Raw genomic sequence first — 26,084 nt, forward strand, 5'->3', positions numbered from 1 at the left:
TAGGTTTCTTTTCACATCGAGAGTTGTTAAGATCTGGGATTTTGGCAGCTCTTATAGATGTTTATCATCATTCGGAAGGTAGGAGTTATGTTTGCTATTTTGCATTTCTTTTGGGATCTGCTTCAAACCTAGTAATCTAAGGGGTTCCAGAAATCATTTGCATAAACTTTAAAATGCCAGATTGAAGATTAAGTGGACCAAGTATCTGTACAGTAATAGTACACTCACAATGTAAAGGTGACGATAAAAATTAAAGCTTACTTGTGAGTGTATTATTGCTTAGTCCCACTGTCTCTATAGTTTAAAAGGTTTGGCTGGGATGGTGGGACCCATCATGGGTGGGATGGAAAATTGGGCAAACCAGCAAAATATCCATTGACTTTTGGCAATTTCTGGAAAATCCCAGCCAATAAATGGGGTTTCCACTTTACATACAAGTTATGGTGGTGTAGAGGGAGCAGCTCCAAAGAAAGTCTTGGCCCACATTTTCCACATTCGACTTAACATTTAAAAAAGTGTTTCGACTTGATGCAACTGAAAATGAAGTTTGAAAAACACTTACTTGAAAGGAACCGATGTGTGACTTCTTTAGAGATAATTGTACCCTAAATGAGAACAGTAGATATCTATTAGTTAGTGTTATCCAAAGTTACATTTGCTATTAATTAGACATCTTACGGTTGGTTTTAAGAAATGGTCAAACAGTTTGAAGTGGAAAGGTAGTAAGGGGTATTCTACATCTAACTATATTAGTTATTTGAGTCTAGTGTAGACCTATGATAGCAATTATTTAAAAAGCTTAATGTCTAAAGTTTCTTCATTATTGCCCATCATGGTTGCCTTTGAGAAGTTGTTTAAGTTGAAGTTAGGCAGCTGAAGACAGTCCCCAAAGTTGGAGCAATTAAAATCAGGAATCCAAACTCGGAGGAGCGCATAGAATTCAAAGGCTTGTAGGATTGGAGGAGGTACATAAATAGAAAGAGGTGACATCCTGGAGTGTTGTGAGAACAAAGGTAAGAATTTTGAAATCAAGGGGTTGCAGAACTGGATTCCAGTATGGGGCTGTGAGTTCAGGGGTAAAGGGTGAATGGGACCCGATGTAAGTGAAGTTATGGGAAGCAGAAGTAGTGGAGCACAAATTTACCTGAAGGTAACAAAGGTATGGATGAGGGTTTTCTGCAGCAGATAAGCTAAAGCAGGATGGAGTCAGGCGATGTTATTGAGGTAGATGATCAATTGGACATGTGATTAGAGCTGATCTTGTGGGTCAGATATAATACTAAGTTTCCGAATGGCCTCAGTATGCCTCTAACAGTTGTCATGTTGAGCAATGGAGTTGGTGGTGTGGGACAGGGATCAAAGGCAACAGCTTTGGTTTTCCTAATATTTAGTTGGAGGGAATTTCTGCTCATCCACCACTGAAAGTTGGAACAGCAGTGTAGTAAATCGGAGACAGTGAATGTGTCAATTTTGAGGAAGTTAGAGTTCCCATTTAACAAGTATTTATACCTGAGTGAGAACAGTTGAGCAACACTGTTGAGTTCATTAATGATTTCTCTCAATAACTTTATTATAAGATAGTCTAATATTACCTATCCAATGTTAGTTGCCCAGTAATCTTGTCGCCTTTTATACCGATTGTGGTTGTAATCTGTGCATTCTGTGAATGGAAATAGTCAATTATTAGATTCCAATACCACCAGCAAAAATAATTTGATTTAGAAGCTATGAGAAATCAAAGACTCACCAGTTTAATATTGAAGAGTGGAGCTAATGTAGAATTTGGTAAGATAGCAAAAGCATAGATATCTCCAGATGTTGTAAGGATGATTTTATCAGACAAAAGAGCCACAGATGGTGCTGAGTCAGATACAAGGTGCAGTTTCATCTTCATGATTGGATACATTTTTTTCACCTGGAATGATTGAGCAAGTAATTGTACACATTTCATTTCTATAATTTTAACTCATACTCTTATTGTCAGATTTCACATCATATGAAGGGTCTTTCCAAAGTGATCATTTAAAACGGGACTGCTTGGCAATTGGGGCACTAATATGACAGTGATCGATAGCCAACCAGTAGGTTTTAAGTTCCATATTGATCATTTCTGCCAGTAAAACATTTATACAGGGTGTTTGAAATTGGGATGAATTCCAGTGTTAAGTGATGTATATTTTGGGTGCATGCCAAGGAGACGTGGAAGATCAGAGAATTGAATTTCCGTGCTTTTGCTGACCAATACAAAAATCATTTCTGCTCATTTTCCCAGCATCATGCAATTTCCTCCCCAAACACAGAGTTTCCTCATGTTCATTGGTCTGTCTGTGATCTATTCAAGCCCCACATGACATGTGGGTAGTGGCACAGCTCCGAGTTTCCTGATTCTACACAGAAACATACTCAGGGTAATTTAAACTTGGATTTATGAGGATCACCTGCTGCTAGTATTAGAGCTGTTACAGATGGAGGTGTAGAGTTACAGAGACTGGAGAATGTTATTGTTACTGGGGAGGGGGTGTTTCAGGGTCAGGGCAAATATTTATCTCTTCCCCAAAGCAGTCTTCTCCTCTCTTCGGTTTCATGTTTCCTGAGGCCAGTGAAAGCTGACCAGCCAGGTTCAACCTGAAAAACATCTTGGGCTGGATTCTCTCAGCCCAGGCCGGGCCGGAGAAACGCCGGACGTGAATCGCGTGATGCCGTCCTGACGCCATTGGCGCCGGGTGGTCAGCGCGGCGTTGGTCTGGGGCCGCTCTATGCCTAGGCCCAATTCCTCGTGCGATCCTCGTTACCCCGTAACCCACCTAATCTTTGGATATTTAGGGGCAATTTGAATGGCCAATCCACTAACTTGCACATATTTGGACTGTGCAAGGAAACTGGATCACCCGGTGGAATGCACTTCACCTTAGGGACATGAGGGCAGCTTTAGCACATACCGCAGTGACACTCCTCTGTCCACATTCTCTGTTTGTGACTTTAGAGATGATCATCACACTCAGCTTTTCTAAACAGTATGTCATTTCAGACAGCCCAGAGGTGATATCTTTAATTGACCAGTTTGGTTGCAGTATGAGCATGAATTCATCAGATGCTCTTCACAGAAGAGCTGGGGAATTGATTGACATTAGCATCACAGAGTAACAGCAGCTTGATAGGGCAGTCCAGTATTTTCGAAGGACAAGGTTGTAATCATTGGCACTGACATTGCAATGCTGCCCCTTCAGAATACATTTCACAGACCTACCAAAACTACAGTTTGGGTCTCCTTACTTAAGAAAGAAAGCATTAACTGCAGTTCAGTGAATGCTGACTCGACTGATTCCTAGGATGAAGGGGTTATCTTACGAGGAAAGGTTGGGCCCATATCCATTGGAGTTGAGAAGAACGAGGAGTGATATTATTGAAACATATAAGATCCTGAGGGGACTTGACATGTTGGATACCCAGAGGATGCTTCCACTTATACATTAGAACTAGAGAACACAGTTCAAAAATAAGGGGTGTCCCATTTAAGTCGGAGATGAGAAGAACTTTTTTTTCACCAAGGAACATTCGTCTGTGAAATTCTCTTCCACAGAGAACAGTAGAGGTGGGGGTCATTGGATATTCTTTTGGGGCTGAATTAGGTGGGTTCCTGGTTTACAAGGGAGTCAAATGTTATCGGGGTTGACTGGAAAGTAAAGTTCAGGCCACAATCATATCATCCATGATCTTATCAAATGGAGGAGCAGGTCTGAGGAGTCATAGAAGAGGAGTGTTATTATCTATACATAAGCCACGGGACTGGGCCGATTAGGTTCCCGTGACTCAAGGTGAATACGAGGTACCACGCTGAGGAGACGGAGGTTTCTCACTGGCGGGGAACAAACCTGGGCATAAAAACCCCAACCAGGGTGTGGGCCAGTCGTGGAAGTCCCTCCGGAGAGTGGTGGTGTAGAGTTTTGTTCTTCATTCAATAAACCTTTGTGTCCTTTACGCTCCCATGTGGTTGCTTCCTTGGATCCAACACTGGTGATGAAGATGGTATTTCTTAAAGAGCACCAGGCCTTTCCCCCCATTTTAACGGCTAGGATTCAGCGATGAGCCCTCATTCTGGCGGCATACGAATATGTCCCAGAGCACGTCCAAGACACAGATCACACACGCAGATGCCTTGAGTAGGCTCACGCTCCAGTTGAAGCCACCAATGTCCTCTAGCACAGATGAAGTAGTCTCCACCATGCACTTCAAGAACACGTTGCCTGTCACAGCAGCCCAGATATGGGCGTGGACCCAGACCGAATCCCCCCTATCCTGGATTCACCACATCGTTTTGATTGGGGCCCAGCATTGTGCACTTCCCTGCGAGCTGAAGGCCTTTACATCCAAGATCGAGGAATTGAGCATCGAAGACAGGTCCTACTATAGGGAACATGCGTGGTGGTTCCACAAAAGGGGCAAGGCCCCATCATGGCAGACCTCCACAACAGGCACCCCGAGATGTCGACGATGAAGGTGCATGCCCGCAGTTATGTGTGGTGGCCAGGCATGGATGCGGAAATTGAGCAGCTCACCCAGCACTGTGGGATATGCCAGGAGCAGCAGAATCACCCATCAGTGGTGCCCCTCCACTCGTATGAATAGCTGGGTCCCCCATGGGTATGACTCCATTCCAACTTTGCAGGGCATTTTCAGGAGTCGATGTTTCTGTTACTCATTGACACCGACTTGAAGTGGCTGGACATCCACCATATGCCATCGGCAATTTCTAAGGCGCCAACGAGAATCTCTAGCTGTTATTTAGTATCCATGGAATCCTGGAAATCTTGGATTTGGATAACGGGACACCTTTCACCAGCATAGAGTTCTGGACATTCAAGCGGACGAATGGGATTTCCCGCACCACACCGTATCACCCTGTGTCCAATGGTTTGGCCGAGCGAGCGGTCCAAACGTTTAATCGTGGGGTGGGCAAACAGACGACGGGGTCCCTCAACACGTTTGCGGTATTTTTTCTTCAGTTACTGCACCACACCTCACACTACCACTGGCATGGCACTGGCAGAGATGCTTATGGATCAACAACTCCAGACTTGTCTCAGCTTTGTGTTACCGATATAGGTGGAAAGATCCGCCATGGACAGAACCAGGTAGAATCATACCTTGGTGCAGGTGTGCAACCTCCGGTATGTCAAATCGGGCGACATAGTCCATGTATGAAACTTTGGCAAGGGGGCAATATGAGTCCTGCGCACCAACATTTTTGACAGACAGGGCAGGTACAGCAACACGTTTGCGTATGGGTCAGGAGTCAAACAGACATCTGGACCATCTCCTCAGCCGAGAATCCTTATTGAGTGACGTCTTTTTGGAGGGTCCAGCGCAGCCCTCAAACATGCCATTACACCGCTGCTGTCACTCTCGCCACAACCCCATGAGGTTTTTGATGGCAAGATGCTAGATGCTGATGACTCAGACTCCGAGATGGGGATACTGCCGTCGGCGGATGTGGTCCGGGAGAGCAGCCATCACAGGTGTTGCTACCGACGGGCTCAACCCAAAAGCATTGGTCCCCTGACCCCACCCCGATGACGCTTGAATGGCAACCTCAAGTTAAAAAGGACAGAGGACCTTCCCTGCAACCTTTTTCAGGAGATGCATGCTCAGACTTGGGGAGGGGGGGGGGGGGGGATTGTAGTGTTATACCCTATACAGGAGCCACGGGACCGGGCTGATTAGGCTCCCTGTGACTCTCGAGGGATATAAACTACCCTGCTGTGGGTGGAACTCCCTCATTTGCGGGGAATAAACCTGCGCATAAAAAGCTGGGCCCGGTAATGGACCGGTTGCAGGAGTCCCTCCGGGCAGTGGTGATGTACAGAGTTTTGTTCTACATTCAATAAATCTTTGTATCCTTTATGCACCCTTGTGGTTGCTTCCTTGGATACAACAAGAGGTTTCCATAGAAATGTTATAAGGGTGAGTGACTGGAAAGTACAGTTCAGCCCACAATCTAATCAGCCATGATCTTATCAAATGGAGGAGCAGGCCTGAGGAGCCAAATTACCGTCTCCTCCTAATACATACATTTGTTCATGTGCATACAGGAGTAGGAAGGGCTTCTATCCCCACGACCAACAGATTGTTTATGACAGCATGGAAGGGAGCCTACATGGCAACCCTTGAAATGGTAAACTCTGGCAGTTTGTTACTGGGAGCACATTGGAGCTATGCTAATGACATGCAGCCCCAATCCCTTCATGTGGAGTCAGGTCAGGTGCAAGGGCAAGAAGAACATCAAGCTCTATGACTGTAAACTCACTTTGCACTAATGTTACAGGTATACTGTGAACGTACTCTGAAAAACAGAAATTTAATTTGGAAAGTTATAACGTCAATCTAATTTGTTCAAACCTTTGCAGGTTGGATTTTAATAATTCTATTCGTAATTCTGCGTTTATAAACTTTATGGGCTGGATTCTCCATTCCTGAGATGAAGTGTTGACGCTGGGGCAGGATTTGTGGACTTTCACGACAACAAAACTGGCGCCGAACCTGAAACGATTCAATGACTGTGGAAGGGCTAGCACCAGTCCCACGTGGAACACAATAATTTCTAATGGAAAACAGTGCGGGATTTGCCGGGTCCGTGATTGATATCTATTCATCTATGACACTCGGGAGGTTGACAAGCTGCAGCCGCATATACCCACTTCACTCCACACACCAGCCCAGCTAATAAGCACTGTTGTGCTGGAGTGCACCATACAGCTGATGGGTCGCTGGGGCCAGAGGGCAGCTAGGGGGGTGCCCTGGTGGGACATCTATGTGACCCGTGACCCTAAGTTCACAGTGGGCAGTCAGCAGCATGTTTAGCAAGATGGCTGCCTTGCCGGCTGCAGCAATGGTGTGTGCCAGCTTACCCCGACCCCACCGCCCACTTCCTGGCCACCCCCTGCTACTCCCCCCAGCCCTGGCAGAAGCCCCCCGGCCCCCCTGGCCAGCGGCACAACTGTCAGCAAACTATGAAGCTCTCTCCCTCAGCAGCTGAGGCACTGGTTTCATGATTTTTATAAGCACAAGTGAACTGCACCGTCGATAATTTGGCCTATTGGAGGCAGAGAATCGTGGAGGCCCCAGAGAATAATGGGTCAGGCCCGCTAATGATATGCCAGCGGCAATTACTGTACGTGTGTTCTGGAACGCATTCATGCCACTGTCGAGGCGATTGAGAATAGCAATTTGGCGTGAAATTGGCGCCTGCCGTGATTTTGGTGTCGGAACCGATTCTCTGCCTAATCCCGCCTTTCAAAAATTTATCTGGAGGTAAATTGTAGCAGTAAATTAGCCAGTAGAAATTCTTGGTGTACCTAAATTTAGTTTTACAACACCAGGTTAAAGTCCAACAGGTTTGTTTCAAACACGAGCTTTCGGAGCACGGCTCCTTCTTCAGGTGAATGGAAAGGCTTGTTCCAGAAATGTTTATATAGACACAGTCAGAGATGCCCCGGCTGGTGTTGTAAGACTTCTTACTGTGCTCACCCCAGTCCAACGCCGGCATCTCCACATCATAAATTTAGTTTGATTCTGGTGATGACTAATTTAGACCAGGAGGGGTCACTATTGTTACATTTATCAAGAAAATCCTTTTAAACCAAAAGTCAAATCCTGGGGTGTGCTGGATTAGCAGTTTATGGCTGAGAAAAATGAAGCCTTGCTTAAAAAACCACTTTTGAGAAAAAGAATGGTGCTTTTAATTTGAGTGGATCCATAAGTATTTTGTCAAAAATAATTTATCCTTCAATCTGAACAATTGAATGCCACGTCGTTTTCGTGTTTATTCCCTATCTCGCATTTTTTAATTCTTTTTTATAGACCAAAATTGGTAAATCTACTAAAATGTGTCTCCACTGTCAAAATGATTTTATGGTCACATCAGGAGCTGTTTTGTTCATTTCCCCACATTTTCTTCTTTCCTCTTCCCTTCCCCCTCTTGATTAAGAAAAGGCTAAAAGGCTTTTATATCTCAACCAAGTGGTCATTCTGAACAGGTCAGTTTAGACAATGAATGTAAAATCTTCCATCCTAGCAGAGAGCCAGTGTGAAGCTGGTATAAGGGATGACCCCAGCAAATGAGCACAAAGAATGCTGCACATCATTGAATAATGATGAAGGAGTGAGATATCATCTTGTTCGGTATGGGTAGTCAGGAATATGAAACTTGGATGAGTAAATGGTATTCAGATATAGATCAGTCATGGTTTAATTGAATAATGTAATTTTTCCACACCAGCTAGAACAACATTAGTTGCCTCACTAATACAAATTAAAGGGTCAAACGGGTAAAAGCCGGAGTATGGACAAGGGAAAGGCTGTGCAGAATTCTGAAAGAAGATGTAGTTATCTGACTCATGAAGGACGATTCTTTGATGCCGCGCTATCAGTTGAGAGTTATGCTTTTATGAATCGAGCGCCTGAAAATAATGGCTGCAAAATTGCAATCCTGTATTCAATCCATATTTCCTGACTCCTGAATGGAAGAATTGGATTATGAATAATTGGCAAGCTGTTTGCAGCTAGTTCATTTCAAATGGGCAATCTGTTTGTTACGTGTGAGGATGTTTATACAGAGCTGCATTGCATTCCATTCATGGGGGAGGGTGGCAATTTCCAGGCTGCGTTGCACCCGGCGTAAATCCTGCTGTGCCAAGAAAATTCTGTGTGATCCCAAAACCAGAATTTGCACTGGGCGCAAAGCAATTTACCACCTCCCCGGTTCCTTCCCACTGGCACAAACTGAACCATACTGAGAAAGGCCGAGAAGGCGATTAGCATGCATTTGAATACATTCTAATACCATCAGCAAGTTTAAAGTCAGATTCTCCAGCCAATTGCAATGTTCCTACCCACCAGCAGGGATGCCACTACAGGTCCTGACAATCGTGGACCAGGCGCGATGGACTCAGAGAGGAAGGAAGGGATTAAGTACCCTCTCTACGCTTACCTCCAGTGTGCTTGGGGGAATCCTTCAAGTGAAGGGAGGGTTGGGACGGAAGGGGAGGGGGGCTTTGCCTGGCCTGGAGGGGCTCAGGTTGGGGGTCTTTTCCAAGGGATGGGGGTCATGTGCAAGTCTTCCCTCTGGAGTCAAATTAAGATGGAAGTTTTGCCTTTGATGTGGCAGAAATATTTGTAGTGCTTATTTTGCATTCAACTTCATTCCTCTTTAACATTTTCAAGCCTCTGGTCATGCTGGGAAGCCTAAAAGCTTTGAACTGCATTGTTTACATTCAGTTTCATGCTCCATTACCTTTTATAAGCCTCTTGATTGACAGGTCCAGGCAATTTCATAGTCGGCAGAAGCTTTGAATGTTTTTATTGCTCTTCACGGTTCAGAAAATTTGCTTCCTCATTTCAACTGCTGCGGTTTGTAACCACAGTTTTTTTAAAATAGGGTTTCCTTTTGTCCTGAAGACCTTCCTAGAAAGACCCGGTGCTAAGTCTGACAGCTTTCTTTTTCATAGTGGGTATTTTTCCATGCCTATACTGGAGGTTGTTTTCAAATATGGAAGAAGCTGGCACAACTCAGAAATTAAACTCCAAGGGGTCCTTGATGAGGACCTTCTTGCATCCACCATTAATTTATCTGCATATACGTGATGACCAAACTGGGGAATTCGGAGGGCTTTGGAGCCCTCGGGTGGTTAGAGACACAGCTGGGCAGTGCCCTGGCTCTATCCTATACTGCCCTGGCAATGCTACCCTGGCAGTGCCATAGTGACAGGGCCCAGGGTCAGGGCCTGAAAGGGGGGGGGCATGCAGGAGGCGCTGCCTTTAACCCCCATATCAAAGTCTCTCTCTCTCTTGTGGGTCTCAATGTCTCCCAGGGTTGGAATTGCTTGGAAAGCATGTAGGAGGATTTGAGTTCAGATAGGGGGGTGAACTCACTACGGGAAAGGGATCAAACACACAGGAGTTGCGGCTTTGAGGTGCAAGATTCTCTAATATTGATTAGTTACAATTATCCTACCCCTAACTATGGTGTCTGCCTTAATGAATGCCCACTTGGTGCTCCTATAATGTCTCATCTTACATGGCCTAGAGCTATGTCTAGGTTTCTTCCCAGGATACCCATCAGACGTGGAGGTACGCTACTTCTGCCTATGCCTTGTAGCCTGTGATGCCTTTGGTGGACGTCCCTGGAGATCCTCAACCTGGAGGGGCCCAGCCGACTCGAGTGTCACTGGTGTCACTGTGGCACCCTGTTCTGCCTGATACCCCTGAGATGCACCGGTGTCAGGAAGGAGAGATTCGGAAGGGCTGGAGACTGCCAGAGTCTCCTGGGTGGAAGGCTCCAGCACTTCCTCCTTCTTTTGGATGCACTTGAGCTACTCTATGTCACGTTGGGCAGCTGGAGTGAGCTCAGAAGCCTCAGTGTCACCTGGCGTTGCCAGTCCCGGAGGCCTGACAATGCCTGCATCCCTGGTATCGAAGCCCTCAGCAAAATCCCTCCGTGTCTGAGCCATGCTCTGGAGGCCCCAAGCCATGGTCCACAGAGACAGATTGATGTCTTGGACTCCACCACTCATGGCTCGAAAGTCCTTCTCCAGGCTTTCCACTGCGTACAACACCCTTGTAGTGTTGCCCTGGGTGCCATGTAATACCGGCAACATCTCCTATGCCTGAAGGATTTGGGACACCCTCAAGTGGCCTTGCAGTTGCTGGAATGTCGCTGAATCCCCCTCCTGGATTTCCCGGCTCTGCCGTTGCACATCCAGAATCTCTGGGAGAGACATTTGCAGAGGCTTGCCATTTGACTGGGGACAGCTGTTTCCTGGGGTTCTACTGACTGCCTGCTCCCTTGGAAGATCCTGCTTCCACCTGATGTGCATCAGCAACAATGTGGTGCTCACCACATAGTGACCAAAAAACCTGCCACTAATATGACCCACCAAGGTGTGTGTCCCTGGATTGGTGGAATGTGTGGTTGATGCCTGTGATGACTGATTTGTGTCCTCTTTGATGCTCTCCAGGTGGGAGAGCACTGGTCTGGACAGCCAGGCCTCATCTGATGGTGATCCTGCAAGCCAACGAACATGAATTCAGAAAACGGGAGGGACAAGGGTCTGGGAAATAAACAACTCACTTGAGACAGGTGATCTACGTGAAAGTGCAATGGATCCAGACTTCACTGGTGCAGGCCAACCTCGTTGTCTATCTCAGCTCGCTCCATGATAACTCACCCTTGTAGCTCGTTTGAGGTTATTCAATTTTTTTCCGCCATTGGACCCTGGTCATCCAGGCTGCTGGCACTGACTGTAGCTGCCACTGCAACCTAGGCAGGATTAGCCTGGCTGACTCTGATTCTTCTATCCTCTCGGGGGTAAAGGGTGTCACAAATTTCCTCCACTGTGTCCAGCCGCATTTTGAGATCTGACTCCAGGAAATGTGGCTACCTGCAGCCAACCTATTGGCTTGACTGAGAGTGAGTGCAGAGGGACCATTTAAATGCAGCTCCCCCTTGTTAGCAATGCACAGCTGGACTCCAGTTGGGTGAATTAGATGCTTGGGGACTCCAATTCAGCGTGATTCACATGGGGATTCATTTATCGCACAAAGTGTGGGTTGACCACGATCTGATTCACGCCGGCCTCCGCACCAGTTTTTGCGCTCGAAATGACACTCATCATTTGCTGGGCAAATTCCACCCACGATGTTTAGATTTGTTCACTGTGAACAACGATTTGTTGAAAACAGGCCAATTGGAAGCAGGATCATTTGTAGGTTAAATTATGACTGACAGTAGAATTATAACATCTTTTGTTTAATGCAGTTATTGTAGAATAAAAATGTATACAATGTAAAAAGGGCATTTTCTTGTACCTGTGGTATCAGAGTTCCAATGGTTGCTGTATCCAAGTGTATACGGGAATTCGTGGGAAGCTGCAACAAGAAAAATATATATTATCAGTTCCATTTAATGACTGGAATTATTTTAATGCATCTTTTCATAATCCCTGAGCAAAGGAATCGTGGTTGAATTGGTCCTTACCATTGAAGAATGAACAAGTTTTATGTACTTTGCTACTGTTATTCATGGTTCATGTTAATATTTTAGAGATCTAGGGCGGGATTCACCGACCCCCCGCTGGACTGGAGAATCACTGGGCGGCGGCATGAATCCCGCCCCCGCCGGCTGCCGAATTTTCCACGGCGGAGTTTTGGCGAGGGTGGGAATCGTGCCAGGCTGGTCGGCGGCCGCTGGCAGTGCCCCCTCGGCGATTCTCCGGACCGCGATGGGCCAAGCCGCTGCCTGTTTTAGGCTGGTCCCGCTGGCGTAAATTAGACCTGGTACTTACCGGCGGGACCTGGCTCTGCGGGCAGCCTCCAGGGTCCTCGGGGGAGGGGGGGGCGATCTGGCCCTGGGGGGATTGCCCCCAGGGTGGCCTGGCTCGCGATCGGGGCCCACCGATCCGCGGGCGGGTCTGTGCCATGGGGGTACTCTTTCCCTCCTCAGCGGCTGCTGTGGACCTCCGCCATGGCTGGTGTGGATACAAACCCCCCTGTGCATGTTCTGGGATGACGGCAGAACACGCTGGCGCTCCGATGCATGCAGCAACTAGCACCGGCTGGTGGAGGCCCTTCGGCGCCGGTTGGCGCGGCGCCAACCCCGCTGCCGCTGGCCTAGCCCCTGAACGTGCGGCGGATTCCACACCTTCTGGGCGGCCGGACGCCGAAGTGGTTCACGCCACACCTCGGCGCCGACACTGCCCTCCCCGCCGGGTAGGGGAGAATCCCGCCCCATGTTTAATATTGAGAAGGTTATTGCTTTAAAGGGAAGATAATTACTGTGCTGGGCTTTAGTGATTTCAGGAAGATATCCGGAAGGTTACCAAGGTTTGTTTAATAGAGATAGGATAGAAGAGATAGACTATTACACAGCTGATAGACATATTTAGCTGGAGAAATTGTAAATGGAGGATAATTAACTTAAAGGTCAGTTTGAGGATAACCCAGAGCAGGCTGTGACTTCATGGAGATAGGTGAAGCCTAGGAAGGCTCTCTGCTTTCAGTTTGTCTGGAAGAGGTTTTTAGTTGCAGTTTGGACCTCCTGTGGTTTGCAGCTCAGTGAGAGAAGTTAGCCAAAATAAATTACTTTTAGACAGGTCTGCAGTGCAGACACCGTAAAACACAAACTCCTTCATTGACCATGTGGAAGGTTGGTGAGGCTTTATCTCAGTTTGAATCTTGTGCCGATCAGATGCTGGAAGATTGTCTCGTTTGAAGCTAGTGGAAGAATCTACAGTGAGCCTCATAGTGTCTTATTGCAAGAGAAAGCAACCAGCAGGTTATCTTAGAAGTATCGGAGAAGTAACCAGAATAAGGGACCGAGGCTCTCAAGGTTAAGAATGGGTAAATTAATGTTTTATCTCAGAGAATCACTGGAGCTGAGGATGGCATCCTTATGTGTGGTCATTACAAAAGTACATAACTTTAAGGTTGTTGTGTCTTATTCTGGTGGGATTTGATGGTTCCGCTGAAGGTAAAGGACTTTTGAATGGTTCACTGCATTTTACCCACCCGTCCCCCCACATTTTATGGCACTGCCTCCTCCACAATGGGGCCCTAAAGTTTCGCCCGTCAGAGAATTCTTGTGGAAAGTAAGAAATAAACTTGAATTCATAAGATACATAGATATAAGCCTTATTGCTAAGTTAGTAGAGCTTATTTTGTTTAATTATTTTATATATAATAAGGTTTATTTTGTAAAGAAAAGTGAAACCTTGTGGTGTAGTGCTTTTTTTTTATTTAAAATTTTTTTTCAATTAGTAGGCAAGTTAGCATGGCCAATCTACCTACCCTGCACATCTTTGGGTTGTGCAGACACTGGGAGAATGCGCAAACTCCACACAGACAGTGATCTGGGGCCGATTTGAACCCAGGTCCTCGGCGCCATGGGGCAGCAGTGCTAACCACTGCGCCGCCATGCTGCCCGGTTGCGTACTCTATTGGCCATAATGATATTCCAATTTATTTTTAAATACTACTGGTCCCTAATCGGATTTTAATACTGTCCCTATTTATATCAAAGGTGTTTGCTGGACCAGGGAGAGCTTTGTTTTGTAAACTGGGCCTTATTTTCTAATAGTTGGCCATCTTCGGTACAGAGTATAATTGTCATACTGGGCGTTTTAAGATTTCTAGGTGTTTTTAAGCAAGTTAATTAAATATATATTGGGGAAAGATAAAGGAAGAAATGAAAATAATATCCTGTCATGAAAGGAATTGAATATTGTTTGATTTTTAAAAACTGGATGATAATCAGGATATTTCGTGGGTTAATTCCAATCCCAAATGTAGTGCATAATTTGCAGATTCAGTGATAGTCATCTTTCATCTGAAATATATTTGAGAAACTGGGCTCCACTTACAATCTAGGCAGTCATCCAATTCAATTTATTAGTACCGCTTCTATATAAACACAACAGCATTCCAACTAAACCGACAAGCTTTGGGATTCACATTTCACGATAATCAGCTTTCAAAGGAAGCTGGCACTTCCATTGAACTTTTATGGTTTTACCTCAAAGGTGGGCAATCTAGGTGCACCCCAGGTCACCTACAAGCTCATTAACAATATATGAAGGACCTCTCACTAACTTTGTGACCTTTAGTGGGACAGCAAGAAAGGTCTAGGTGCATACATTTTGGAACTTAGGCCTAAATGGGCAAGTCAGCGCAAGTATGTCACATTCTTTGTTGTACTTAGAACATTGGAAGATTTCCAAATTTGAAATGATATTTTATAGGGAGCATTTTTAAAGGACATTGATGGAAAGGATTTAAAGTAGATTAACAAGCAGTATTTCAAGAGTTTGGGCCATATTTGGAAGGAGAAATTCACAGACCTGACCTTGTTTACGTTAGAGAAACGTTTGAGAGGAGACATGTGTACTAAATTATAATAATGTAAATCTAGTACAGAGTTAGAGGATATAACAAAATTAACCAGCCTCAAGCAAGAATTGAGGTTCCCTCTCAACAGAACAGTGGATATGCAGATAAGTGGATACATTCTCAAAATGACAATAGTATAAGTAGAATGAATGAGGCCTGGAATTCCAGTGTAAGGGGAGATGGAAGTTGGAGTTACATGTGCAGGTGGACAGGATGCTGGGGAAGAACCAGCGCCCATTAGGCTTCCACCCCATGGGAGCTCCATGGAAATTCTAAAAGTATCTGGGGATATTCAGATTAGCTCCCCCCCCCCCCCCCCCCCGGGCTCCATTTTGTACCCAGCTTTGGGGGAGTCCTGTGGTACCCTGGGAATCCTGACAGTGTAAAACCTGACATTTCTGGCTGGATATAGGCTTTCTGAGAGTAACACTAAGTTATATTAATATCCAGTACTACCTTTAATAGAATAAATATTCTGAGCTCCTTCAGAGATGCATTGTAAAGCAAAATATGACACTGAACTTCATATATTATGGCAGATAACCAACAGCTTGGTAAAAGACAGGTTTTAAGAAGTGTTTTAAATGAGGGATTTGAGGTTGTGAGTTGGAGAGGTTGGGCAAAGGAGTTCCAAAAAATTAGAGTCAAAGTCAAATCCACCAATGCTTGAGGATTAAAATCAGGGATACAAAAGAGACCGGAATTAAAGGAGCGGAGATATCTCAGAGGGTTGTCTAGGCTGGAGTAGATTAATCAAATAGAGAAGGGCGTGGAATAGAGGAATTTGAAAACAAAGATGAGATGGATGGCACAGTGGTTAGCACTGCTGCCTCACAGCGCTAGCGACCCGGGATCAATTATGGCCTGGGGCCACTGTCTGTTTGGAGTTTGTATGTTCTCCTGTGTCTGCGTCGGTTTCCTCCGGATGCTCCAGTTTCCTTCCACAGTCCAAAGATGTGCAAGTTGGGTAGATTGGCCATGCTAAATTGCTCCTTATTGTCCAGAAATGTGCAGGTTAGGTTTTGGGGATAGAGCAGGGTGGAAGGAAGAGTGGGTAGAGTGCTCTTTCGAAGGATCAGTGTAGACATGTTGGGCTGAATGGCCTCCTTCTGCACTGTAGTGATTCTATGATTCCAGAACAAAGGCACGGATGATTCAGCAGGTGAAGTGAAGAGGCTGGTGTGGAGTAGGGCAATATTTCATAGATGGAAAAACGCAGTCTTGGTGATAGCATGGGTATGTGGTTAACATGTTATTTCAGGAGTGCAGACAGCCTGGTTCAGCTACTAACAGTTGCCGAGGAGATGGTGAGGAAGTTGAGTTTGTGGTGGGGATCAAAGTTAATGACTTCAGTCTTCCAATTATTTAATTGTTGGAAATTTCTACTCGATTAGTGTTGGATGCCAGACAAGTAGTTTGACAAGTTAGAGAAAATGGCAGAGTTAAGAGAGCTAGTGGTGAGGTTAAGCTAGGTGTTATCTGTGTACATGTGGAAACTGGTGCTGTTTTAGGATGATGTCACTGAGGGGAACCATGTGGATGAAGAAAAGGAGGGGGTCCAGGATAGATCCTTGGGGGACACCAGAGGTAAGGGTTTAGGAGTAGGAGGAGAAGCCATATGTAGCTATTCTTAGACAGATATGAATAGAAATATAGGAGTGTGCAATACTGCCCAGTAGAATGACAGTGGAGAGGCAAGTGAGGAGGATTTTGTGGGCAACTGTGTCAAAGGATACAGACCGGTCAAGGAGGGTGAGGAAGGATAGTTTGTCTTGGTCAAAGTCACTCAGGATTTAATTTGTTACTTTGATAAGAACAGTTTCAATACTGTGGCAGGGATGAAAGCTGATTGGTATGGATTCAAACATTGAGTTTTGGGGAAAAATGGGTACGGATTTGGAAAGTGACAACACATTCAAGGTTTTTTGAGAGGAAAAGGAGGTTGGATTGGGTAGAAGGATCAAAGTTTGGCTTTTTGAGGAGGGTGAGGTGGGTGGTGACAGATTTCAAGCTGACAGTGAAAGAACTTTAGGAGAGAAGACTATTATGACTAAGACTATAATGTTAGCTAACATAGGAGCTAGGAAGTAAAATTGGATGGTCAGTAGTTTAGTGGGAATAAGTAACAAGAGAGCAGGGTGTAGGTCTCTGAAGATGACTCTGAGAAAGCATGAGCAGTGATGTTACAGAAGGAGACCATTCGGCACATGACATTCGACAGGTAAATTCCAAAGCAAGGCTATTGTGCTCTGAAAGCAATGGAACAAGTAATAACTGCCATCAATAAAGACAGAAACCACCCAATCTTGGAAAACTTCATCCTGTAAAATTTGCCGCTCCCTATCGAAGCAAATTTGTCAATGTCTCCCCCGCCCCCACACTCCATTCCCAAATCCTGTACTCAGCTGTTTCGATATCAGCAGCACCACCCTCACTGAGGTAATGCCTCAAGCCCTTTCTCCATCATCTCCCCTCTCCCCATTTCTCCACTCCTTCCTCACTGAAGTAAAAACGGAACACCAAAGTTTGCATGCCATCACCAATCCCCACTGCGAATTACATGGTCAGCTATCCCCACCAGCTCCATTCAGGTCAATCTACCCTTTCCCACTTCTTTTGCCTCCTTTGTCATCTTTTTCTCCTTCCCATCTACTCTCTCATCTCTGCTCCCCCTCCTGTCTCCTTATTGTTCTTGTTCTTCTCTTCCCCCCTTTTCTCCTATCCCTCATTCACTATCTAAGCACCACCTTCCAGCTACTCCCTCTCCTCTCTCCTGCCCTGATTCACGAACCCTGACTTACCCATCCCAATCCTTCTCCCCCCCCCCCCCCCCCCCCGCCAAATACCCTATCTGACCTGAAAAGTGTACTTAATCCCAATTCTACTTGTGGGAGATCAATTCATACTTCATTGAGTTACGAACATGCTCGCCACATCAATTCTAGAATACATCAAAATGATAACTTCTCTATTGATTTCTGGATTTAGTCCTGTGATTAAGTAATAACTTGCAGACAGTTTTATTCAGGCTGGAGGTCCTTGACACAATTCTAAACATCAAACTGTCCACAGAGATTATATGATTGGGAATTGATACATAAATCATCTTCTACTCACCATGTCATCAGTAATGTTAATAGATAAATCTCCTACTGAGTTGAATACATAACCAGCAGTATTAAAGAAATACTCAGAGAATCCAATGTAGAGCATACGGCCATGGTCCACTAAAAAATCCAATGGTGGAGCAGACAAAGGGACGTTGGTATGGTGCAAGAGATTATAGAATTCCCCCTGGTATGAAATTACATTTCAGTTAGTATTTTTCTGATGCTTAATAGTTTTCTCAGTAAACCATCATAAGTTGTTTTTCTTTGTATAACTTCATATACTTTGCAGTATGTCCACGATATATGAAGAATAAAAGACATCCAATGGGCAAATACAAAGAACTAAAAAAAATGCTTCACCCTGCCATATCATACTGAAACATCCTGAAGCATTCCATGGTATGATTTACTGTTTAACATGCAACAACTGCATTTATCAAGTCAAATTCAGCAGCTATCCTGCAGCAATAATGTCGCCTAATGAGTTGAAGGAGCAACCAATTTTTGTTTTTTTTATTCACCAATATTATTCAAAGATCAAAAGTTGGTTTGGACAGCAGGAGAACTTCCTGGCCGGAATGTTCCGGCCGTTCACGCTGGCACGATCTTGCAGTCCCGCTGACGGCGCATCCCCGCCACGGGTGTCACAGCGGTGAGGGGTGCATTCAACGGGAAACCCCGTTGACAATGGCGGGACCATAAGATCACGCTGCTGGCCAACTGCGAAACACATGGCAATAAATCACGCTGCCTTTTCAACAATGGCACCGCCTGAACAGGCAAGTGAATTTTAGTTTAAAACCTCATCTATGAGAGAGCACCTCCTTCGATGCTGGGGTGGAGTAGCAGCGCAGCTTGTGTTTCAGGTCTTGGTGTGGGTTTCTACCAACAATCTTCCATCTCACAAAAAGGAGAAACAGAAAATACAGAAAGTGTCATTGGAAGATTAGAGAATAGGAAAGAACAAGATGGATAATTTCAGGATCGGCTGGACTTATTCTATGAATCATGGGACAGGAGATCAGCGAGTGTATTCTATAATGGATTGTACCTTAGACAATATAGCACTGTTAAAATAGCATATTCTCTGACTCAAGTAATGCCAGAAGAAGTCAACACACTTCCAGTCAAAAGATTCTCGAGAATACACATTTATTGACCTTAAGCGAGTACCATTTATAATTACATTGTTTGTACAGTTGTGTAAATAGATACATCTTGGAGAAACATCTATTTCCTTTCAATTGGAAAACCTTGCTTGCCCATTTTCTCATTATATTATACTCTACCATACCTTGAGGGACAAAGTCAGTGAATCTTTTTCCACTGCTGGAGGACTGGTTAAAGAATAGTCAATCCCAACATATTTGTCAATTTTCTTTGTCACTGAAAGAATGAAGAAGTTAGAAAACAATAAAATATTAACAACTTTTTGAGTGCTCTTCAGTTTAACACATATGAACAGAAAAATGTAGAATAAGAAAAGATCACTTGCTGCACCAAGCCCACTACTCCTGTTAACCCACATAAAGTTTGTGTAGATAGAGTTCACTCAAATTGATTTAATTGTCAGCAAAGGATCTAAAATTCCTGTTAATATTGTTTAGCTATTTGGCAAATAGTTTCCTTGACTTGTTTTATCTGCCATTTTGTAAATATAGGAATCACATTGTCCACCAGTTCTCTGACACTATTTTATTTTTGAATGATGATTTTTTTTCAATATACATGTAATCAGGCCCATCTATCATTTCCCCAACTTATTTTACATTGATACAATCCATCTAGGCCAGGGGTTTAAACCTCTCCAAATTTGCCTAGGGATTTCATTTGACATATTTGCTTCCTCCATCTTTTTCAATAATAGGCGGTCTATTCGTGTATTCACCTGTTGAACTTTTTTAATTAATGTGACCACTGGCTGCATTCATTGTGCACCTTTTGAAAGACTATGGGGGGGGATATCTTACCAAGTACCAAGTGTGATTAATCCCTTCTTATCTCTTGTTTCAATCCATTTGGATTCTGGGTAGCTCAGTTGGCTGGAGATGTCGAGTGAGGCGAACAACGTGGGTTCAATCCCTGTCCTGACTGATGTTGTTCATGAATGCCTCACCTTCTCAACCTTGCCCCTTGCCTGAAATGTGGTGATCCTGAGGTTAAATGACCACCAGTCAGCTCTTCCCCTCAAAGAGGAAAGTAGGCTATGGTCATCTGGGATTATGCTGACTTCATTTACTATTACCATATCTAGTTCCTCCATGTAGATGTTTACCTCCAGTTCTACTGTTTATTTCAGATGCTGTTTACATTGATGTACAGGCTGTTTAATTCATCTTTAAAAAGTTAGTCCTTCTGTTTTATTTAAAACAATCCTTTTATATTTCTGTTTTATAACTCGTTATTTTATGATTGCTCAGATTAACCTTGTTTCTTACCTTGGCCCAATCTTAGTTCTCAAATCTCACTGTTACCTGCAGAATTATGTTATTTTCAGCAGGTCCCTCCCCCTCCATCTTACTATTTAAATTTGTATTGACAATCTTTTATATCCTGGATGCTAGGACACTGCTTAAACTGTGGTTCAAGTGAAACCCATCTCACTGGTACAGCTCCTGCCAGTGATGGTGACACTCTTCCACAAAATGACACTCCTCCTTCGCACAGCAAGTTTCACTTTCCTGTGCTCAATATTCCCATGTCAATTCACACACATGGCTTAAGTGACAATCCCGAATTACCAGCTGTGAAACTCTTTTATTTAATTTAGTTCATCACTTTGAATATTCGAGAGAGACCCTTCTCTCTTTTCTTCCCTGTGTCATTGGTCACAAAATGGATCTTACCTCTTCCTGGGGGTGTTTAGCACAGGGCTAAATCGCTGGCTTTGAAAGCAGACCAAGGCAGGCCAGCAGCACGATTCGATTCCCATAACAGCCTCCCCAAACAGGCGCCGGAATGTGGCGACTAGGGGCGTTTCACAGTAACTTCATTTGAAGTTTACTTGTGACAATAAGCGATTTTCATTTCATTTTTCATTTCATTTCATTCCAAATTTCTCTCCACCTACTCTGAGATATCATTTAGCTTTGCTCCAGGTAGGCACCACTCGCTTCTGGATACTCGGGCCCAACCGCAGAGAACACTATCTCTCTGTCTAATTATACAACCCTCTCTGACCACAAGTCTGCGACCACCCTCTGAAAGAGCATTGTACCTAGGCCCACTCCCCCACCCTATCCCTGTAACCCCATAACCCCACCTAACCTGCACATGGTTGGACCAAACCGTTGCACCCTTAAACTGCTACTTGCTCTTTGGTGCTTTCTGGCCTATCATTCCTGCAGCCTACATCCTTATCCTGACAGGCAGCAAGTATATGGTACCTGTTGGACAGGATTATTGACTCTGGATCGCTTTCTCTATCCATCCATGATTCCCTCTTCCTGCTAATTAAGAGTCATCAACACCACTTGATGCACCTGAGCTTTTTTTTGGAGGTGTGATTATACTCTGCAGAAAAGTACTGAAAACTCCCCATGACTAAAACTCCCCATCCCCAACCCATCGTGTTTCTAACTCACACTCCAACTCACAGGCTGAGCCACAGCGGTCCAGGTTTTCGAGACTCACCCATTGTGGGAATTGTCGCAGGAGGGATGGATAATTTGAAAGACCAGCAAAAGATCCGTTGACTTCGGGTGGGAAGTTTTGGTCTTTCTACGGGTGAGACCGGACAAATCCACCCATTGTCTTCCATCCAGAGACATTTAAAGCAAACATGACTATTAGCCACATAATCCCAAATATTACAGATAGCCTGAACTCCCATTTTTGCCATTTCTATTTATTTATTCACATTATAAATGCAGTACTTTTGATCTAGATATTTTATTGATGGATTTAGTTTGATTTCAGATTTCAGGGCGGCACGGTGGCACAGTGGTTAGCAATTCTGCCTCACAGATCCAGGGACGCACATTCAATTCCGGCCTCTGGTGATTGTCTGTGTGGAGTTTACACTTTCTCCCCGTGTTTGCTTGGGTTTTCTCCGGATGATCCGGTTTCCTCCCACAGTCCAAAGATGTGTAGGTTAGGTGGATTGGTCATGCTAAATTATCCCTTAGTGTCCAAAAAAAAGGGTTAGGTCGGGTGACTGGGTTATGGGGATAGGATGGAGGCATGGGCTTAAGTAGGGTGCTCTTTCCAAGGGTCGGTGCAGACTTGATGAGTAGAATGGCCTCCTTCTGCACTGTAAATTCCATGATTCTCTGATTAATTTGTGACTAATTAGCCATCATTCTATTTATTAGCTTCTTTACTTTTTTATTTCCTAAACCCCTATTTATTTATTTTAAATACCAGTTTTCAACTTAATGAAGTTCAGAATCATTTAATGAGTAAAGGATCCTGGGTGTATATGTGCATAGATCATTGAAGTTAGCCAGACAGGTGGAGAAAATAGTAATAAAGCAGATAGAATTCTTAATTCATTATTAATAGAGGCATAGAGTACAAGAGGAAGGTTATGCTGAACTTATACTAGTTATCCCTCAGCTGGAGTGCTGTGTACAGTTCTGGGCACCACACACTGAACGCATTGGAGAGAGAGTAGAAGAGGTTCCAGGGATGAGAATCTTCAGTTATGGCGGTAGATTGGAGAGGTTGGGACTCTTCACCTTGGAGAGAAGAAGGCTAAGAGGAGACATGAAGGGGCTGGGCAGAATAGATAAGGGGTTGGATTCTTCGGTTCCCCAGGGATTTCCCATTGAAGCCACCCCTCGCTGCTGGGAAATCCACGGTCGGGGATGCGCTGCCAGCGGGAATAGGGAATCCCAAGGAACGGAGAATTCCAGCCCAGGAGAAACTGTTCCTGCTCGTAAAAGGATCAAGAATGAGAGGATATAGATTTAAAGCGATTTGCAAAAGAAGCATGATGTGAGGAAAGCGTAACTTCACTGAAGCCTACTTGTGACAGTAAGCGATTATTGCTATTATTATTAAGTCATAATGTTCATTTACAGAGTCGGTACAGAGAGGGTGGGCCAAATGGCCTCCTTTTGCGCCGTAACAATTCTGTGATAACCTTTATTTACTGAATTTTAATTTTAAGCCCTTGTATCTGAATAATTTCTGAAATACTTGACTTAAATGAAACAAAAGCTGCAATTTTTCAGGCTCCAATGTTCATCTGACTTCACTTTTTCACAATCACAGAGTCATTGCAGCAGAGAAGATTGCTATTGAGCTCACAGAGTCCATACCAGCTAGTTATGTTATAATATTTGGGTATTTAATATTTTCCTCACACCTGGCATAGTTTGGAGAAATGGATTTATCTTTTCACTGAGGATTTCCTGCAATTCAAGACAGATCTGTAAAAGTAATGAAGGATATTGCAACCATTAAAAAGATTGTTACATAACCTTACATTTAACATTAAAAAAAAATACTATTATGATTCTCTAAAGGCACAAATTTATTATCCTTTCCTAAATGTGTGAACTCGGGCTACTTGACATAAAATACAATTATTTGTATTATTTGCATCATATTTTGGCTTGCACATCAGCTCCTGTGAGCAGCACAAGTGCCTAGCACTGTGGCTTCACAGCACCAGGGTCCCAGGTTCGATTCCCCACTCGGTCATTGTCTGTGTGGAGTTTGCATGTTCTCCCCATGTCTGCTTGGGTTTCTTTTGGGTGCTCTGGTTTCCTCCCACAGTCCAAAGACGTGCAGGTTAGATGTATTTGCCCTGATAAATTACCCTTAGTGACCCAAAAAGGCTAGGAGGGGTTATTAGGTTATGGGGATAGGGGCAGACTCGATTGGCCAAATGGCCTCCTTCTGCACTGTATGTTCCATGTTCTATTGTTTGTGTATATAAGTGTCCTAGGCTGGTGTTTTCTGTCCGACCATGCCGGCGGTATTCTCCCGTCCCGCTGCAAGCATGGATTTATGGTTGAGCTCCAAATTCTCCGTTCTCGCCAGCAGCAATGGCGGGAATCTCGGCACTAGTGCCATTTCACCACAGATTTTTTAGTTTTAATGTACCCTGTACATAGCAGGAGAGGGGATCTTTCAGTGTGGTTGCCCTTTTTTCAAATGGAGGGGGAACTCCTTGTGCTCAATCAGAAGGAGATCCCGAGCTGGCAGGAAGGTCACCAGGATATGGGCAGTTTTCTCACATGACAAATGGCCAACGTGGTAAAGGCAAGCAATGGGAGGGATAGGCCCTTAAGTCGCTCTTTATTGACCACTTAAGAGCCTCAATTGGCCTAAGGACAGGACAGTGTCTAGCACCAACTCACTGCTGGCATTTTACCAGTGGTGCTGGGAAGATGTTAAGAATCCTGCCCTCCCCCCGCCATTCCACCCTACTTTACTCACCATCCCACCATCTCCCAGCATGCCCTCTGGGACCCCGTAACCTTCAGGCATAGAATTTAAGGCACAGAAACAGACAATTCTGCCCAGCCACTGTTTATGTTCCACATTAGCATCTCCCATTCCACTTCATCTCACCCTACCGGCACGTGCGTCTATTCCTTTCACCCTCATGTGTTTATCCAGCTTCCACTTAAATGAATTTATGCCAAGCAACATTGAAATATCAAATCAGTAGCTCACAACAAGTATTATTTTGTTACTACATCTTCGAATTGCCAAATGATTTTTTAACTTATTTTAACAGAAAATACTGGTGGATAGAGGTCTGGGGATGCTTCTAACCAACATGTGTTACTCTGGTTGCATTAACTATGTTTTATATCATACCTTGTCATTCAGATATCTTCTTAAGGACGGTTCATACCATCTGATGATTAGGTTGTACAACCAGCTGGATATAAAAATACAGTTATGGAATATTTTAGTTGAGAAATGTAATTACTATTATGAGCATAAAATAAAGGACTTGATTGTCTGGTCTGCTCAGACACCCTGCAATCTAATCTGATTGTATTCTTTCAGCCTCCATGCACATTACGCTGTCGAGTTGATAAAATCTATGCTGAAAGTCAGGTCCAATGACTAAAAAAAATGAAACATTGGAAATAAAATATTGTATTTATAGAACAGTGTTCCCATTTCAGGACATCCCAAATTACTTTACAGTCAATGAGGTAATTTAAAAATCTAGCCATTGTTGGAATGTCAAAATTGGCCAATTTCCATGTCTCCTTTTTGTGTTCGGCCAGGATGGTCCGATGACTGCAGGTGCCTACCGGAAGCTGAAACTCCAATTTTTGAGGGGAGCTGCTGCCTTTGCCATAATCGTCCTCAGTGCTAGCAACAACTGAAGTGGTGGGAGATTGTAAAAATACTTATTGTGATGATCTGTGTCGGCAAATATTGACATTGTACAGAATTCCCAAATGCTAATGGTTGGGATATGCACAGTTATGCCAGTGAAAAAACTCCATCTTGGAAGGTATTGGCCCCAATTATCCACCCTTGCCTACCACCACACGGTCAATTCCAGCTCCTGGAATTTTAGGGTCAGATTAATTGCCCATGGTGTTATTTTCTCCAGATGTGGATAGTGTCTAAGGCGGGAGATCCTGTCATGGCCAAAAACACCACCCACAATTCCTCCAGCATTTTGGATTGGGTGGAGGACAGCTTTAAAAGCCTCGCTGATTTTGCTGTCTGTTCTTTCTCAAACCACCTGATTTAAGAAAGTTATGCACCAACTGCACCCGGTTCCCTTATGCTTGGGCACTAGCCTGGCTGAAGTACAGCAAGGTGAAACTCTTTTTCCCTGATGCATAGGAGAGGAACACTGGAGTCAATATCTCTGTTATTGTTGCAAGAATAATTCCTTTAATTTTGGCACCCATAATCGAAAGCTAAATTACCATCAAATGTTTCAATGCAGAACAGTGCGGCAAACCACTTTTTAATTGTTTTCCGATACATGCGACAAGACAGAAAAGGATGACGGGCTGATTTTCCTGTCCCCTCACGTGAGTACTGTATGGGCAGTGTGCACTTTACCGCATTCCATGTGCCTAGGTTTCTGTGTTCTCCAATATT

At 44.3% G+C, this 26,084-nt stretch overlaps 1 protein-coding gene across 1 annotated transcript in view; it reads right to left on the minus strand.

Moving 5' to 3' along the window:
* LOC119968645 (bactericidal permeability-increasing protein-like) overlaps positions 1–26,084 on the minus strand; it is a 77,671-nt gene that overhangs the window by 20,235 nt on the left and 31,352 nt on the right. Inside the window, exons 5-12 of the mRNA XM_038801266.1 lie at positions 24,825–24,888; positions 23,359–23,422; positions 19,342–19,433; positions 18,055–18,231; positions 11,863–11,922; positions 1,748–1,915; positions 1,593–1,660; positions 563–605 (exon numbers count right to left, since the gene is read on the minus strand). Of these exons, the coding sequence (XP_038657194.1) occupies positions 563–605; positions 1,593–1,660; positions 1,748–1,915; positions 11,863–11,922; positions 18,055–18,231; positions 19,342–19,433; positions 23,359–23,422; positions 24,825–24,888 (736 nt within the window). The remainder of the gene's footprint in view (positions 1–562; positions 606–1,592; positions 1,661–1,747; positions 1,916–11,862; positions 11,923–18,054; positions 18,232–19,341; positions 19,434–23,358; positions 23,423–24,824; positions 24,889–26,084) is intronic.

This window comes from Scyliorhinus canicula, chromosome 7 (assembly GCF_902713615.1).
Source record: "Scyliorhinus canicula chromosome 7, sScyCan1.1, whole genome shotgun sequence".
NCBI classification, from domain to species: domain Eukaryota; kingdom Metazoa; phylum Chordata; class Chondrichthyes; order Carcharhiniformes; family Scyliorhinidae; genus Scyliorhinus; species Scyliorhinus canicula.